At 38.7% G+C, this 17219-nt stretch overlaps 1 protein-coding gene across 1 annotated transcript in view; it reads left to right on the forward strand.

Moving 5' to 3' along the window:
- The first annotated feature begins 6932 nt into the window (after positions 1-6932).
- Positions 6933-17219, forward strand: part of LOC118797945 (complement C3-like) — a 60067-nt gene continuing 49780 nt past the window's right edge. The window contains exons 1-5 of the mRNA XM_036557243.1: positions 6933-7179; positions 10835-11033; positions 11251-11422; positions 13237-13307; positions 16316-16410. Of these exons, the coding sequence (XP_036413136.1) occupies positions 7034-7179; positions 10835-11033; positions 11251-11422; positions 13237-13307; positions 16316-16410 (683 nt within the window). The 5' untranslated portion in view covers positions 6933-7033. The remainder of the gene's footprint in view (positions 7180-10834; positions 11034-11250; positions 11423-13236; positions 13308-16315; positions 16411-17219) is intronic.

The raw sequence follows: 17219 nt of genomic DNA on the forward strand, positions 1-17219 counted from the left end.
AAGAACCGTGTAAGCACACTTGCACAAAATACAGAGCGCTTGGCAAAGTTAATGCAGAGATTTACTCATAATGGGCCTCATTCACCAACACTTCTTAAGATTAAGTTTCTTCTGAAAACCCGTTTAAGCAGTTTTTACGAAGACTCTGACATTCACTTATGTTATCTTCTAAGGGATTTGTTCTCAAGTAAGAACAGAATCTACCCACCCTCAAGAGCACAAAGGTGTGAACAGTTCTGTGCTTTAAGAACACGTCATGAATCTGACGTAGACGTTTTCTACGGACTTTCACAAGAACAAGTTTAAGAAAAAACTTAGGAAGACATTGGTGAATGAGGCCCAATGTGCCCCTCCACGTTACAAACACTGTAGATTTCGACCTGCAGGTCATCAGACCTCCCTAATGTGATATTTTACACAGATTCAGAGTCTGATTACTGCCAGAAAATAAAAGCTTTAAAAAAATGAAAGAAAACTACTGCTTGCTGTGCTGTTGCCATGGCTACGGAGCCATCTCTGAAATATCCACACAGTCCTGATCAGGCAGAGAGCTTTTCTAGCTTTTCACCTCATGTAAGTTATGGAATTAGCAATATATTTAGAACCTAACTTTGGTTAACGATCACGCCTAGATTTTCGAGCACACAGAAACAGCCTAGCCATCAGATGTTCTGCATGCTCAGTAAACAGTAAACAGCATTTTCAAAAAGCTCCAGATAAAAAAAAATAAAACACCGACAACAGAATTTTCAGAAATTTCCTCCCTGTAAAGCATTTTTACACTGTGGACAGGAAGCCAGAATGCAGAGAAAAAGTGACGTTTTCAAAAAATACCCAGATGCATGTGGAGGGCCAGAGTCTCAACAGCCAGGAAGAAAGATAGCTAATCTGACATTTTAGCCTTGTACTTTATATTTTGCATACAATGAACAAAAAACAATGTAATAGTTAACATTTATTAATGTGCAATTCATTATCAGCTAAAGATTTCATGATTGCGGCAGGAACTTCATGATTAAAATAGTAATGTACTTGAAGCAAAATTCATTCACATGTTCATACTTTTTGCTTTTCTTTCAACTGTGACTGCATGTGAAACTTGCATTGGAAAGTAATTGTTACTCAATATTCAATATTTATTTTTTTTTGAGAATTGTCGACTACACTGCAACAAGGGTATCTTGTCAAGCAAAATTATCTTAGACAATAAATCATTTCTCCTGTTGAGATAGCTGTAAGCTTTATTTAAGCTAATTTTCCTTTTTTTTTTACATCTTTTCTTGTTTTAAATGATTTTAAGTAAATTAAAATTAAAGTAAATTTATCTCACTATATAGGCAGATAATTTTGCTTGTGTTAAGAAATGTGCTTGAAACCAACAAAATTATCTGGCAGTATAGTGAGATCATTTTACTTAATAAAATTACTGAAAAAGTGAAAAATGTCTAGAAATAAGCTAGATAATCTTATAATAAGTGCACAACCATCTTAAATTAGACATATCAACTAGATTTAAGATCATTTCACTTGACAAGGTACCATTTTTTTGCAGTGCACCAGAACTATCTTTCCTTTCTTCTGTATGATAAAGGCCAGACCACATAAAGCAGTTCTGATGAGTACAGAGTAAGATATTACAGTATCAGTGTCTACAGATTTGAGTTAGTTTTCTAGTTTGTAGTTAGTTTGTTTCTATATGCACATATATACATATCTATATATAAACAAATATTTCCAAAAGCAATGGAAATATATATTTCCTTCTCATTGCAAAGGTTTGCATGCCATTGTAGCAAATATGTTCTTTCTTAAATAAACAAACAAATGAACAAACAAAACTCTACCAAAGATATTTTCTACTAACATTACACATAACATAACACAACATTTACTATAAAAAAGCCAAGCAATGTGAAATGAATACACACCCAAAAAGGCTGAGAAGACCGTCAGAATATAAATCACACTTGAGCAGATTAGAACTGTGTGCATATGATTAAATGCTTCTTCTTTCAGATGCCTTAGAAACTTGAGCGCAATCTCCGAACACACCTCCCTGACTTTCAGTTCTGTTCCCCTATGTGACGAAAGTTTATACAAGATTGTAATCAATTTGAAGTGGAGCGTAATGTCGAGCATGAACTATATCACTATGTCAGCAGTAATACAATATCCAGAACCCATAAATGTCTTTTGTTTTTCTTTGCCAAAGAAACTTAAAATAACTCTCAAATCAAACTTATGCATGAGGCTACAAACTGGCGGTGTTTTGTCATATTACATGTGATCGTTCCTTATATTTGCTAATCAATCATCTCGGCTCATAGTATTTCACTTTGGAACCTGACCTGCTACAGAAGAATTGTCAACAAGACAAGGCAAGCCTAGTTTTCACTGGACCTTTTTCGCCACATGACATCTACAAAATGTCACCAGTGGCTTTACATCGTCGATAGCAAATTAACGTTTCAGTGCACCTGTCCAAGTGTCTGGGGGAAGTGCAAATTTGGTACCACTTTTTGTCAGTAAATACGCACTACTAGTACTACTACTACTACAGTCACTGATAAAAAATATAAAATATAAATGGAACTTTCAGTTTTTATTTTTTAATGTTAAAGTAAATCAAGTTACCTTGCATTTAATTATAATTACAAGGGACTCTTATTGTGTATATGGGAAGCTAGGGGACTCAGCGGCATGCCTGTCTAAATGAGATCCTTGGTTGGCAAAACAGAACTGATAAAAGTGTATTTTCCATGGATAATTAATTTCATAATTTTGACATGATGTATCTACTGCTGTATCATGAAGACAGGTCTAGCCACGGGCGTGAACTTGGGCTGAACACTGGGGGAGCAAACAAAAAAAGAAATTTGAATTTACATCCTGATCTGATGATGGATGAGTTTAATTTGGGGGAACGCTGAAGTAAGAGTAAGAATTGTGGGTGAATATATGTAACTTATTGATCATTTATAGAGTATTTTTTTTGAACTAGATAATGTGATCACTTTGCACTGCAGTCCTCTTGTACCACATACCAGGAATGTGATCTGCTCATAATATTAATTGACATTATCATTATTAAGTGAAAATATTTTTTTTATTTTAAAAAAACTACCTCTGTGTGGCTTGAGAGGCATGGAACACCTTGCTTTTCATTGCAGTAACCACGCTAATAACTACTCATGTGTGCAGAGTGGCACAAAAGCACACAGTATTTAATGCCAGGGTATCAAACTCATCTGTGGAAAGGGCCAGAGAACACCTACTCCATATTTAAATAACACACACACACACACACACACACACACACACATATATATATATATATATATATATATATATATACACACACTACATTTTCAATGTATTCGCTCGCATCCCATTCTTAATCCATAGGGTTTAATATGATGTCGGCCCACTCTTTGCAGCTATAACAGCTTCCACTCTTCTGGGAAGCTTCCTACAAGATTTAGGAGTGTGTCTGTGGGAATTTTTGCTCATTCATCCAGAAGAGCATTTGTGAGGTCAGACACGGATGTTAGACGAGAGGGTCTGGCTCACAGTCTCCGTTCTAGATCATCCCAAAGGTGTTTGATGGGGTTGAGGTCAGGGCTCTGTGTGGGCCAGTCAAATTCTTCCACATCAAACTCACCCAGCCAGGCCTTTATGGAGCTGCTTAGTGCACTGGGGCTCAGTCATGCTGGAACAAAAAAGGGTCTTTACCAAACTGTTCCCACAAAGTTGGATGCTTACAATTGCCCCAAATGTCCTGATCTGCTAAAGCATTAAGATGTTAACAACCCCATATCATCATCCCTCCTCCACCAAACTTCACAGCTGGCACAGTGGAGTCAGGCAGGTAACGTTCTCCTGGCATTCGCCAAACCCAGACTCGTCCATCGACGGACAGATAATGACGCGTGATTCATCACTCCACAGAATGTGTTTCCACCAATCCAGAGTCCACTCGTGGCGTGCTGTACTCTACAAACCGACACGTATCACTTCATTTTGACCTTAGGTTTGTGTGAAGCTGCTCAGCCAGGAAAACCCATTTCGTGCAGCTCCTAATGTGCAGTTCTTTTGCTGATGTTGCTTCCAGAGACAATTTGGAACTCTTTAGTGATGGTTCAACAGATGATCAGCACTCGCCTGCCCCACTCTGTGATTTTGCGTGGTCTACAGCTGAGCTGTTGTTGCTCCTAGATGCTTCCATTTTACTATGTTAGCACCTACAGTGGACAGGGGCAGTGTTTGTCTATCGAGGCTGCAAGGCTATGTGCTTAATTTTATACACCCATTAGCAAGGGTGTGGCTGAAACAACGGAACTCAATAATTAGGAGGGTGTCCCAATACTTTTGTCCATATACTGTATGTTATCATTAATGTTGATATGTAAATTAATCTTAAGAACTTTTGGAGGTTATTATCTGGGTAAGCTAACATTATGCTAGCTAACTTAGACACTAATGCCTCACAGCAAGAAGGGCCTGGGTTTGATTCCCCGGCCGGGTGACCAGGGTCCTTTCTGTGTGGAGTTTGCTTGTTCTCCCCGTGTCTGTGTGGGTTTCCTCCCACAGTCCATAGACGTGCAGTCAGGCTAATTGGACATGCTAAATTGTCCTCTAGGTGTAAGTGAATGTGTATGTCTGTCTGTCCACTCTGTGATGGACTGGCGACCTGTTCAGGGTGTTTCCTGCCTTCCACCCGATGACCGCTGGGATAGGCTCCAGCACCCCCCGCGACCCAGAAGGAGAGGTGGCTTAGAAGATGTGTGTGTGTTAATGGCAGCTTGTGATACATTACCTGGAAATAAGGTCCAGCATCTCTCTTGGCGATCCACTGGTTACTCAGAAATCCATAGGAAGTATGCCAAACTGAGCATCACTGCCTGTGAACTACAGTTATATTGGTGGAATGTTTAAGTGCGAATCTGATACAAATCTTATTTTCAAAAATTTCAAAATGGTGACGGGCACAGTAGAAGTAAATTGCCAGACCTGATGTCAAAGATCTGCACTGTAAACATTACGCATGTGATGACATGACCCTCTGCTTTGTCCATCTGCTTCTCTGACCCCTTTCACCCAGTTCTTCAGTGGTCAGGACCCCCATGGACCCTCACAGAGCAGGTACCATTTGGGTGGTGGGTCATTCTCAGCACTGCAGTAACACTGATGGCGTGGTGGTGTGTTAGTGTGTGTTGCGCTGGTCTGAGTGGATCAGACACAGCAGTGCTGCTGGAGTTTTTAAACACTGTGTCCACTCACTGTCCACTCTATTAGATGTACCTGCATTGTTGGTCCACCTTGTAGATGTAAAGTCAGAGACGATAGCTCATCTGCTGCTGCACAGTTTGTGTTGGTCATCCTCTAGTCCTTCATCAGTGGTCACAGGACGCTGTTGGCTGGATATGTTTGGTTGGTGGACTTTTCTCAGTCCAGCAGTGACACTGAGGTGTTTAAAAACTCCGGAAGCACTGCTGTGTCTGATCCACTCAGACCAGCGCAACACACACTAACACACCACCACCACGTCAGTGTTACTGCAGTGCTGAGAATGATCCACCACCCAAATGAGGGTCCATGAGGGTCCTGACCACTGAAGAACAGGGTACAAGCGGGCTAACAAAGTATGCAGAGAAACAGATGGACTACAGTCTGTAACTGTAGAACTACAAAGTGCACCTATATAGTAAGTGGAGCTGATAAAATGGACAATGAGCGTAGAAACAAAGAGGTGCTCATAATGTTATGCCAGATTGGTGTAAATGAACATGTAAATAACAGAAGTTGTGATTAGTGGACAGACAGGATCTCATTTGACTACAAACACTATGATCAATCAGCTAGTTGAATATTCAGGGCAACAGCCTGAGTTTCCTAAGCTGTGCTTATCAATTATTAAAATATTTTTTCCATAATTAAACAATAATTGCACATACAAAAAGGGTCATTCAGTACCAGGAGCCCGTTTAGACCCAGTCGAGACTTTTAATCTTGCCTGTTATTATTTTACTATTCTTATCTTTACAGTGTAAATATCTTAGCTTTATTGAATTGAATTCAGAACCATCAGCCAACTGTGTTTTGCACACTGTGGAATTAGACCTCAGCATTTAACCCATCCGTGCAGTGAAACACCTACATACATGCCCACTATTGAATACACACACACACACACTGGGGGGCAGTGAGCACACTTGCCTGGGGTGGTGGGCAGCCCTATTCACAGCGCCTGGGGAGCAGTTGGGGGTTGGGTATCTTGCTCAAGGGCACTTCAGTCATGTACTGTCAGCTCAGGGGATCGAACCGGCGACCTTCTCGTCACTGGGCTGGTTCCCTAACCTTTTGTGAAGGATAGAGTTTATATTTTTATCTTATTTTTTTACTTTTAGTAGTATATATATTGCCTATACAGTAAAAAGTAACAAACTGCAAAAACCTTGTTAAGTACTCAACAAAGTTAATTACTTGCTTGTTAATTCTGTTCTTGTTACTTCTTTTTGCTGTCCCTTTGCTGCTGTAACACTGAGAATACTGACACGACAATACTGACCCATTGTGGGACTAATAAAGGATTATCTTATCTCATCCTAAATAAGCCATACACAATTTGCTTAATTATATGAAAAGATCAATTAATCTTTCATTGAAAGATCACTAAAATTGAAAAATCCACATGCACAACTTAGATTAAGGTGGGCTTATTAGGGGCTTTTCTCCTAGTTATAAAACTATGACTGTGTCACTCTAATAGCTCCAAACATCCCTGTGATACTGCATCAAAAAATCAATAGTGGACACAGAGGGACAGAGTTTACAAACAATCAAAGGTTAGTCTGAGAAACCAAACTCAAATACTGAGATTCCGAGAAATTCAGCCGGAGAGTAACCTTTACAGTAAGTTCCCTTAATGACTCAGATATTGCTGTGAACCAGAAGGTCATGTGGTTATAAGATGTAAACAAAGTATCGTCAGAACTGTATTTGAACTGTACTGAGCTGAGGGTGAAGGCAAAGCATGTGTATTAATAAAGTTGTGGTGGTAATTCAGTCACAGTTATTCAGACACAGGCAGGATCAGACAGGCAGGATGGGGCAGGTGGACCTGCTGTGGATCACTGCTGCTCTTCTATCTTCACCACTGCTCACACTGTGTGACCCACTGTGAGTATATCACACATTACCTTTAACTGCATTCATTGTAAACTATAGTTGGGAGAATAATCGACTACTTAAATGCATCGCAATCCTCTCTTAAGATTCTGCATCAAAGCACAAAACATCACTTTTATATAGAATATAAGAAAAATATCAACAGTACCAAACATTTCTGACACACATCGTATACATTACACAGTCTGTAATGTAAACAGTATGATGTAAGATCAAATAAAAATGTAGCTTTTTTTTTGTTTTCAGAATTGTGTAAAGTTTTGCCATCCCTACTGTAGCTTTTTGGATCTTTACTTTTAAAAAAATAAACAAAAAAATTAACATATACACCATGTTGCAGACTCTCTTTTTAGGGATGAAAATTTCTAGGCTCCTGAAAAATTGATTCGTTTTCGATTCCATGAGCCAAAATGACATTACAAAAAATTTCGGTAACCCCTAATTTTGAGGTCTGCGTCTTATGGTCTGAGTTCACAATTTAAAACGAGGTAGTAAATAGAAACATATGATGTATTAATAACGTTTTCTTTGAATTCATTCATATATATCGCTGTTGGAAGAAAACCTTGTATCTCCAAAATGGTAACTTTACAGGAGAAGGAAAAAACATAGTGTACTTTTAATGTAAGTCAATAGAACCAGAATTTCTCCCAAGTAATTTTGGGCCGTTTCTTTTATTCCATTCATCATGAAATTTACACACAATGTAAAGAGCAACAGGTATTTTCAAATTATGTCAAAAACTGAAAAATGTCAAAAATGGAGATACGAGGTTTTCTTGTGACAACAGTGATATAAGGTACACCAAGATAGTGCATGGGGTGCTGGGGATTACTAAAGTTTCTTGAAATGGCTAGAATTGAGTCTATGTTGTCAGCTTAAAGGGGGATAGAGTCCCCCCTCTTGCTCGCCAAAACCATGTGACCATGGTCCTGTAAATATGTTGCCATGCTGGCTCTCGCTTCATGAATCCTTTCTGGTTAAATGTTAATTGATAGTGATCGTTCATTTCCAGACAAACTTGAAATGTCTTTATGTGAAACGTTAATCAAGGAATATAAACTCATCGTGGGCAAACGTGGCAGTAAATACTTACATTTCGTAAATTACAGCCACTTGAATTTTACAGTAACTTACAATACAGTAAACAATAACATTATTGAATTTTGCTTTGAAGTCCAAAAGCAAATGATAAATTTTAAAAGTTTATAACCTGGAAATTTTATTTATAGGCACATTCTAAGGGGGGGTTGTTTAGGCTGTTGTTAAGAATGAAGAACGTCCATTTTAGTTAATGTCTTGCAAATTCATTAATAAAAATCTTTTAAATGCATTTTACCATTTGCATATGGACAAGCTTTAGGACATTTCTGCTAAATAAGTTATATGTAATTATATGTTGTTAAAAGCTGATGAATGCTTTATTCAGGTACTTTTCAGCCTTATAGTGGTAGTGATAGATCACCTCAGAAGGTTCTGATTAAAAGGATGTCTGGACACATAATGTGTATGAGTGGGTTTGCACCTGAAACACAGTGGTGGCTGAAGTACACAAGTCATGTACTTGAGTTAAAGCAGAGATACCCAAGGGAAAATATTACTCCAGTAAAAGTAGAAGTTCCTCCCTTTAGACCTCCACTTGAGTAAAAGTACAAAAGAATTTGCCTTCAAATGTACTTAAGTATCGAAAGTAAAAGTACTAAATAATTAATTATGACTCTGATGCCTATTATCATTTTTATAACAAGACTCGCTTCATTAACTCATTTTAGGTGAAAGTACTCCAGTGTCTCTCTTGGTAAACCAGTCTTTTAATAGAGTCATTAATTAGTGACGCTGATGACTATTAAAATTATCATAAGCACAAAACACTGAAGGTGAACAGTTTCCATCAGGCAGAACTGAGTGGCTCTGAAATCACTTTTTGCAAACAAGCAAAGTTTCAGTTTAAGATTTATTTGAACTTAGTTACAAGTTTAAGTTTAATAAAAACTTTAAACTCAGATTCACAAATGAGTTTCCTTTACTAAACTGCATCTGTAGGTCTCTGTTCATAAACATAAACCAGCCAAAACTAATTTACTATAAAATGAAATGTGTTTGTATAAATTCAGGATAAAGACACATCAGTCACAACTGCATATGTGTACATATTTCTATATTGTGGTCTGTTTACACAAAGTTAGGTTAGTTCATCGTTTATGTTGAATAGACTCTCCCAAGATTTTACGCTGCTGCACTGACATTGAACCGTGTGCTGCACTGGGTCGGTATGACCAACAGGTCAAAACAAGCTCAAAACAAAGTGCACACTGTGCCCTGATTGGTGTTCTCGCTTCACGCTTCTTTCGTTTTGACATTACGTTTTTATACACACATAAACCAAAAGGAACGACAGATTTCTCATAATGTAGTGGAGTAAAAAGTAAGATATTTGACTTTGAAATGTAGTGGAGTGAAAATAAAAAGTCATTACATTTACTTAGTTACTGTCCACCACTGCTGAAATGTGTCCATTTAGAGCATAAATTTAGAGAACTGATTTAGAGAAGACCTTATTAATTCATCATATAAACATATTTATACAACATTTCTTAGCTTGCTTACTAATGATATGGTCCCATTTACTAGTTCACTGTTTATTGCTTGGTAAGAGTTTAGTAATTATTGAGAAGCAGACCTTAAAATAAAGCATAATCAGCCATTCTTATTCATGCATCTTGATTTCAGTAAAATGTGTTATGATTTATTCCCATATCTGTCCATCTTTAGTAGCATTAGCTTGGCTAAATCTGACTTTAGCATACACACTTGCAAAGTCTACAGGTGCATGTTTTCATATTTCACCATCTATTATAGTTGGTCATGTTCAAATGAATGTGGACTGATTTTGGTACATAAACCAAAGCAATGGTTCACTTTATCAAGTTGTCACACATTCGGCCAACTCTCTGGAAGACACAGACTTCATCTCCCAGAATTCTCTGGGAGATCACGTGACTGAACATCCGCACTTGGAATCCAACTCTGGAGAGAACTCCATTGCCCAGAATTCAATGGGGTCTCATGTGACTTCGGACTCTCACAGGTGCTCCTATCAGCGCTCTCAATCCCCTGAGTATTCACTGTTTTCACCTGTGTGTTTGATCATATGACAGATAGTTAGGAGTATATAAGCCAAGGCTTTAGTCAGAATCTGTGAGGTATTGTTTCCCAGAAACCCACAGAGCGTTGTATTCCTGTTTGATTGTATTCTGTGTTTTGACCTTTGCTTCGTTTGCTCTGTTTTTGACTTTTTGCCTCATCCTTTGGTACTTTCGCTTGTCTGACTGATCTGTGTTTTGACTTTTGGCCTGTATCTTGACTACGATTTGTGTTTTGCCCTTTTTGACTACGATTGCTGCTTTTATTAAACCACCTTCGTCTTTACGTCCGCAAGCGTCTGGTTTTCTGTCACACGGTCACACAAGTTTACATATTTACTGTTTCCCCAAAATGTAGTCACTTGGCACATGTTCAATGTCAGAAGTTACAGACACCATATAAATGATTATTAGTATTATTATTAGTAAATTCGTTTTTTTTATAAAAACATAATTTTAAAGTAAATGCCAGACCTCAATAACTTCTACTTTTTCTCTTTTAGGTACATCATTTCAGCTCCCCAGATAATGAAGGTGGGCACAGAAGAGCGGGTGTTTGTGGAGGTGCAGGACTACAAAGCCCAAAAACCCTTAAATGTAAATATCCAAGTGATGAACTTTCCCACCCAAGATGTGGTTCTCTACTCATCAACGGTGACGCTAAAGCCTGAGGAAAAATTTCAAGCTCTTGTTGGTGTAAATGTGAGTGTTAACTTTTCCTTTCAGTAACATCAACGGAGAAGCTGCAACTCTTTCAGAGCAGTAGTTTATTAACTCAGCAATCAGGGCCTGGTGCTGTAATTTATCATCATCTGTCCAGTTTGTACAGTCATTCCATAGCCTGCTCTTCTCACAATAAAGTTATTATACATTTCATGATGATAACCAATTCCAATATGTTGACGGATCGCTTTTGTAGATCCCCTTTAATGGCATCATTTTTGACACAGACCCAAAGAAAAACCAGTATGTTTATCTGAAAGCAACCTTTGATGGACGTCATTCCATGGAGAAGATTGTCATGGTCTCCTTCCAGCCGGGTTATATATTCATACATATAGACAAAACTGTATACACTCCTGATAGCACAGGTGAGTTTTTGTCAGTAATCCGCTCAGTGTGTTTACATGCACTTGGGTAATCAGATAATGGGGAAACTCTGGGTCTACATGAGTCAGACAGTAATCAGATTTCTGCTTTGAAACTGACCAATAAACTCACAGAAGAAGACATGATGTCAACGTAATGTAAACCTCAAACCTTCATACTGCGCCACTTTATCTGAAAACATGAACAAACATCATCTGGAAAAAGAAAAATATTTAAATTCTTTAGTTCGTCAAGCATGTATTTGGTTTTAGTGTCACTCCAAAAGTGTTTTGCTGCCGTCTTGCGGCGGCGCTGCTCGCTTATTTCCCCCGTCTGTTGTCACTCGTGTGCAGACTGAGAAATCTGAAAGAAATCTGAGTAAGAGTTTACATGCACTGAGAAATCTGATTACTGAGCTAAAATCCAGCTCTCTTTATCAGATTTATAGAAAGAAATTTGAGTGTGCTGCTTACATGACCATTTAAATAATCAGATAACTGCAGAAATCCTATTATGATCAGATTATGGAGTGCATGTAAACACACTCAGCGTTACTTTCAGTTATGGAACCATGATAAACATTAGGCCAGGTTCTCCATCTCCCCACTGAAATATGTGATTCTTGATATTATGATACATGTTTGTAGCATCTGTCTTGCCCTCATATCTGGCCATGTGCTTCTCTATGTTTTTTGTTCCTGCCTCCTGGTTCTCTGTCTCTGGTCTGTAGTCCTGCCTTCTCATTAGCCCCAAGTGTTTCTTGTGTCTCCCTTGTGTTTGTCCTGTTTCTTGCTTGGTGTTGTTTGTTTTGTGTGTTCTCAGGTTCTTACTTCGCGTGTCCATTCCAATGTGTTTTGCTCTCTGTTTTGTTCTGTTAGTATTTATTTTCTTTTCTTTGGCACTCCCTTTTTTTTTTTCCTTTTTCCTTCCTAAAAGCCCCAGCTCACACTTGGGCCCAGTCCCATTTCTTCTTTTTACCCCTACCCCTTGTTTTCAAGTGTCAATCTAACCCCTTGGAACTGAGTTACAAGGGGTAGTGGTTGAAATCTTGCCCTACAAAATGGGACCCTCAAAAAAAAAAAACAAACCTGGCCCGTCTGCAGTGACAGCAGAGGAGGGTAAAGTTCAGCTCCTCACCGCTGGGCTTTAGTTACATTTAGGGCATCATATGCCTTCAAAGAGGGGTGCAATTATTTATTATCACCCACCCCTAATTCTTTGGTGATATGAAGCTGAAGTCAGATATTCACCAGCTTCTTATTCAAATTTTCCCATTCCACCTTAAATGGTGCAGCAGTTACATTCTGGCGATTCGGGCGTCAAAACTGCTGGACTATTTAAGGTGGAACGGGAAAGCTAGCTAGCTAGCGAGACATTAGCATGCTATAATTTTTATGCTTGTTATGAAGAAAACGACCATAATACACTGAAACAACATTAAACTAAGAAAATACAGTGGTGACCGCAATTTTTTAACAGAGAAAAGTCTCACATTTGTGGGTTTCTTTGGTCTCTTTTTCAGCCGTTTTGCCTCAAAACACTCTGTTTGGAGTGTGACTCTGTAAAACCTCTGTTTGGAGGGCCATATAGCCCTAACACTTCACCCTACCCCTCTATCTCAACAGAAATCGGGACACCCTACCCCTAGACGTTAATGTCTAAAACGGCGGACTAAGGTCTAAGCGGTAGGGGCGAGGGGTGAAATGGGATTGGGCCTTGCATCCTGCCTCCTTGAGTCCTATGTCTTCCACCATGTTTCGATGTTTAAGCAACCCAGATGTGCTGATAGTGCTTCACTCTGCGTTCTCTTTTTCAGTCCAATACAAGCTTTTTCCTTTGGGCACAGACGCAAAGCTTGTTTCACTCCCTTTGGTGGTGGAAATTGTGGTAAGTTTTTACGAGACTCTGCTCAGATTAGTTCTCTCCAACCCGATATAACGTCCCTGAGCCAGCCAAATTTTCATGTGGGCCTATTTGTTATGAACTCGCAGTAACATATGATTTAAAATGTGAAGTTTGGAGGACGAACCAAGAAGGAACAAGTCACAAATCGGTTAATAGCTTTTACCATTTAATGCACATTAGGGTAACATTACAACCACACTAGGTCCACAATGAGACCTCCAAGAATATGATTATTTACACTATTAACAATATTTAGTCCATCTGTTACTCTGCATACTTTGGTAGCCCCCTTTTACCCTGTTCTTCAGTGGTCAGGACCCCCATGGGCCCTCACAGAGCAGGTACTATTTGGGTGGTGGATCATTCTCAGCACTGCAGTAACACTGACGTGGTGGTGGTGTGTTAGTGTGTGTTGTGCTGGTACGAGTGGATCAGACACAGCAGTGCTGCAGGAGTTTTTAAACACTGTGTCCACTCACTGTCCACTCTATTAGACACTCCTACCTTGTCAGTCCACCTTGTAGATGTAAAGTCAGAGACGATAGCTCATCTGCTGCTGCACAGTTTGTGTTGGTCATCCTCTAGTCCTTCATCAGTGGTCACAGGACGCTGCCCACAGGACGCTGTTGGCTGGATGTTTTTGGTTGGTTGACTATTCTTAGTCCAGCAGTGACACTGAGGTGTTTAAAACCTCCAGCAGCACTGCTGTGTCTGATCCACTCAGACCAGTGCAACACACACTAACACACCACCACCAAAGTCAAACAAGTGTAGTTTTACTGTTTGTTGGCCCTTAAAATGTTTAACACATGTCTATGAAAAAGCTCATGACAATTTTCCGATGGTTTTTATGGTGAAAATAAGCCCACATGTATTGTTACATATTGTTAATAAGGTTATAATATACTTGTGAAAAATATACTTGAAAACAATGATGAACACTGACTGAAATCATGTCTGATGTGATTATGCAATGTAAATTTACAAATCATGGAGTAGGCACCATATTTCAGCTGTTTTGGGAACACTAAAAAGTGCTTAAATCAGTCATATATTGTCATTCTATATTGACAAGTTTTACTCACCTTAAAATTTAATGTCTACTTTTGAAATGTTGAGTATTTAAAGCATTAGGGGTCCGTGTGTGATTAGTTTCACAGACTAATCATAAAATCAAATAACAAACAAACGTGGCCACGACTTAGTAAAGCGTGATCTCATTCTCATGCCTTACTAAGTCATGGCCATGCATTAGGATCTCGTTCCCATGCGTTAGTAAGGTGTGGCCACGCATTATTTTTATTTATACAGGATGTCACCAGCGGGGCTGCGTAGAATGCCAATTTTTTAATTTTGTTTATTTTTTTTGTAAAAGCTCCCCTCAAATAAACAGAACATGTGCTTTATCATCATAAACATATTGCAATATGCTTACAATTTACTGCTGAAAGCCAAAAATCTTAGACGCTGTTTGTATTATTTTATAAAAATAATTTTTACAGAGCAGATCACTGAAGAGACGCCATCTGTTTATAGTTTATAGCCCAGATTTGTGGAAAAATGGGTCGACTTTCAGTAGAAAAAAAACATTGTGAGTTCAGCTTCTTTTATTATAAGGGTTTAAAATGACATCACACATCTATTCTGGAAAGAAGACAGTTACAGCTCTCATATGACCCCCAGCTTTTGAATGTAGCTTATGAAATATGAAATTTATGAAGAATATGACAAAGTGCATTTTGGAACCACCGGTGGTTCCAAGGAGCTTAAGAGGCCACATTAACCAAAAATGAACTTGCAGACGCACCCATGGTTGCAGGAGCTCAAAAATCAGGCTGTTGCAGTTAAGAAATTACGAGAACAGGAAAGACCCAGCATGAGTGTTGAAAACGTCAGCCTAGATCTGTCATTATGAAAGGCTATACAACATTTTATATGTGTTTGTTGTCTTTGTTCTATTAGCAAAATCTGTGCCACGCCATATGCGCTGTCCTGTGATCATGTCGGTTCTCGGTGTTCTTATAACTATGTGGCAGCAGCGGCGCTGCCTCTGTTTTTTTGGGGGAAAGGAGCTTTAGAGGCGCGTTAGAGCAGCGAATTTTCCAATACTGGATTTGAAATGAGGATCGCATGACCAAAAGATACATGGGTCCGTGTGCCTTCTGTTCCTTTGATTTTCATTTTAAAATCAAATGGGTTGGATCTCGTTTCTGATTCTATTATTGTCAGTGGAAAAAATCAAGAAATAGCTTCCTTTTACAATTTCACAAGCTAATCTTAAAGTCAAATAACAAGCAACGGAATAAAGGGGCATATTTTATTTATCCAGATGTAAAATTTTCTATCACTTGAACTGAAAATAAACGTACAGAGGGCATGTACGGTCGCAGAAGCTCAGAAATCAAGCAGTAAAAAAATGATAAAGACATGAAAGATCGGGCATGAATGTTGACAAGATAGGCCAAGTCATATATGGCGTTTATATACGTGCTTGTATGTCTTATGTAGGTATTCAACTATTAGAAACTGAAGCGATATGGAGGAGACTGCCACAGGACTCCGACTATTTAACAGAGAAATCAGAGAGAAATGAAAGTCACTCTGCCCAGTAATGAGGACAAAAACTTCTTGATTTTTACACTGACAATAACAGAACCAAAAACGAGAACTGACCTATTTTCCCGTTTTTCAACGCTGGTTTTGAAAATCAAATGACCAGAAGATACACGGACCATTAGGCACTCACTCTATTCTTCCTCCGTTCTTGATGCTGTAGAGCTTTATCAGTGGTTATGAAATTATCTACAGCTCTGTTCATCATTCTGGATGTTTTTAACATTTTCCTTTCTATTAACTATTTCAAACATGAAGTTGCACAGCATATTAGGATACTTTTATACAATCATCTGCAATGAAATTAGTTTATATTGTTTAAAAGAGTGACTGCAAACTTGATTTTGTATGACTGATATGATTTTACATGTTTATAGACACCAGAAGGGATCATCGTTTCAACAAACCGTATGTATGCTTCGCTCGAAGGGTATAGACCCGAAAGGTTCGTTGGGTGGTATAAACCCGAAAGGTTGGTTTTGACATACAGCTAAATTGCAGCCTTTGTGTTCTTTCTTGAAACTGATTTTTGCAGTTTAAAAATTGCTTTATATGCTTTTCACCTGTGTAAAACGCATAATGGTATTTTAAAGTAACACTCAGAAATCTCACCAAAACAGTTCATTCTCATGGGACTCTCAAAAACTCATTATTTAATACAACATACTTTTACAATAATCATGTGTTTGTCTTTAGTTGGATATTTTCTTATTGTAATATTGTTGTATGAATAAGAACATTGTAAGCACATTGGTCCTCATTCCCCAATGTCATCCTAAGTTTTGTCTTAAATGTGTTCTTGAGAAAGGTCCTAACAAAAAGTTTACATCAGATTCATGATATGTTATTACACCACAGAATTGGTTGCACTTTTGTGCTCTTGAGAAATGCCATGTTGGTGAGTGAGGTCAACGGAGAATGGCCAGACTAGTTTGAGCTGACAGAAAGTCCACAGTAGCTCAGATAATCTCTCTGTACATTTGTGGTGAGCAGAAAACCACCTCGGAATACACAACATGTCAAACCTTGAGGTGGATGGGCTACAACAGCAGAAAACCATGTTGGGTTCTATTTCTGTCAGCCAAGAACAGAAAGCTGAGGCTGCAGTGAGCACAATTCACCAAAACTGGACAGTTGAAGACTGGAAAAATGTAGCCTGGCCTCATGAATCTCGATTTTACTGAGGCACACAGATGGCAGATCCAGAATTTGGTGCTAACAGCATGAATCCATGGGCCAAATTGCCTTGGGTCAGCAGTCCAGGCTGATGGAGGTGGTGTA

This window comes from Colossoma macropomum, unplaced genomic scaffold (assembly GCF_904425465.1).
Source record: "Colossoma macropomum unplaced genomic scaffold, Colossoma_macropomum, whole genome shotgun sequence".
Taxonomy (NCBI): domain Eukaryota; kingdom Metazoa; phylum Chordata; class Actinopteri; order Characiformes; family Serrasalmidae; genus Colossoma; species Colossoma macropomum.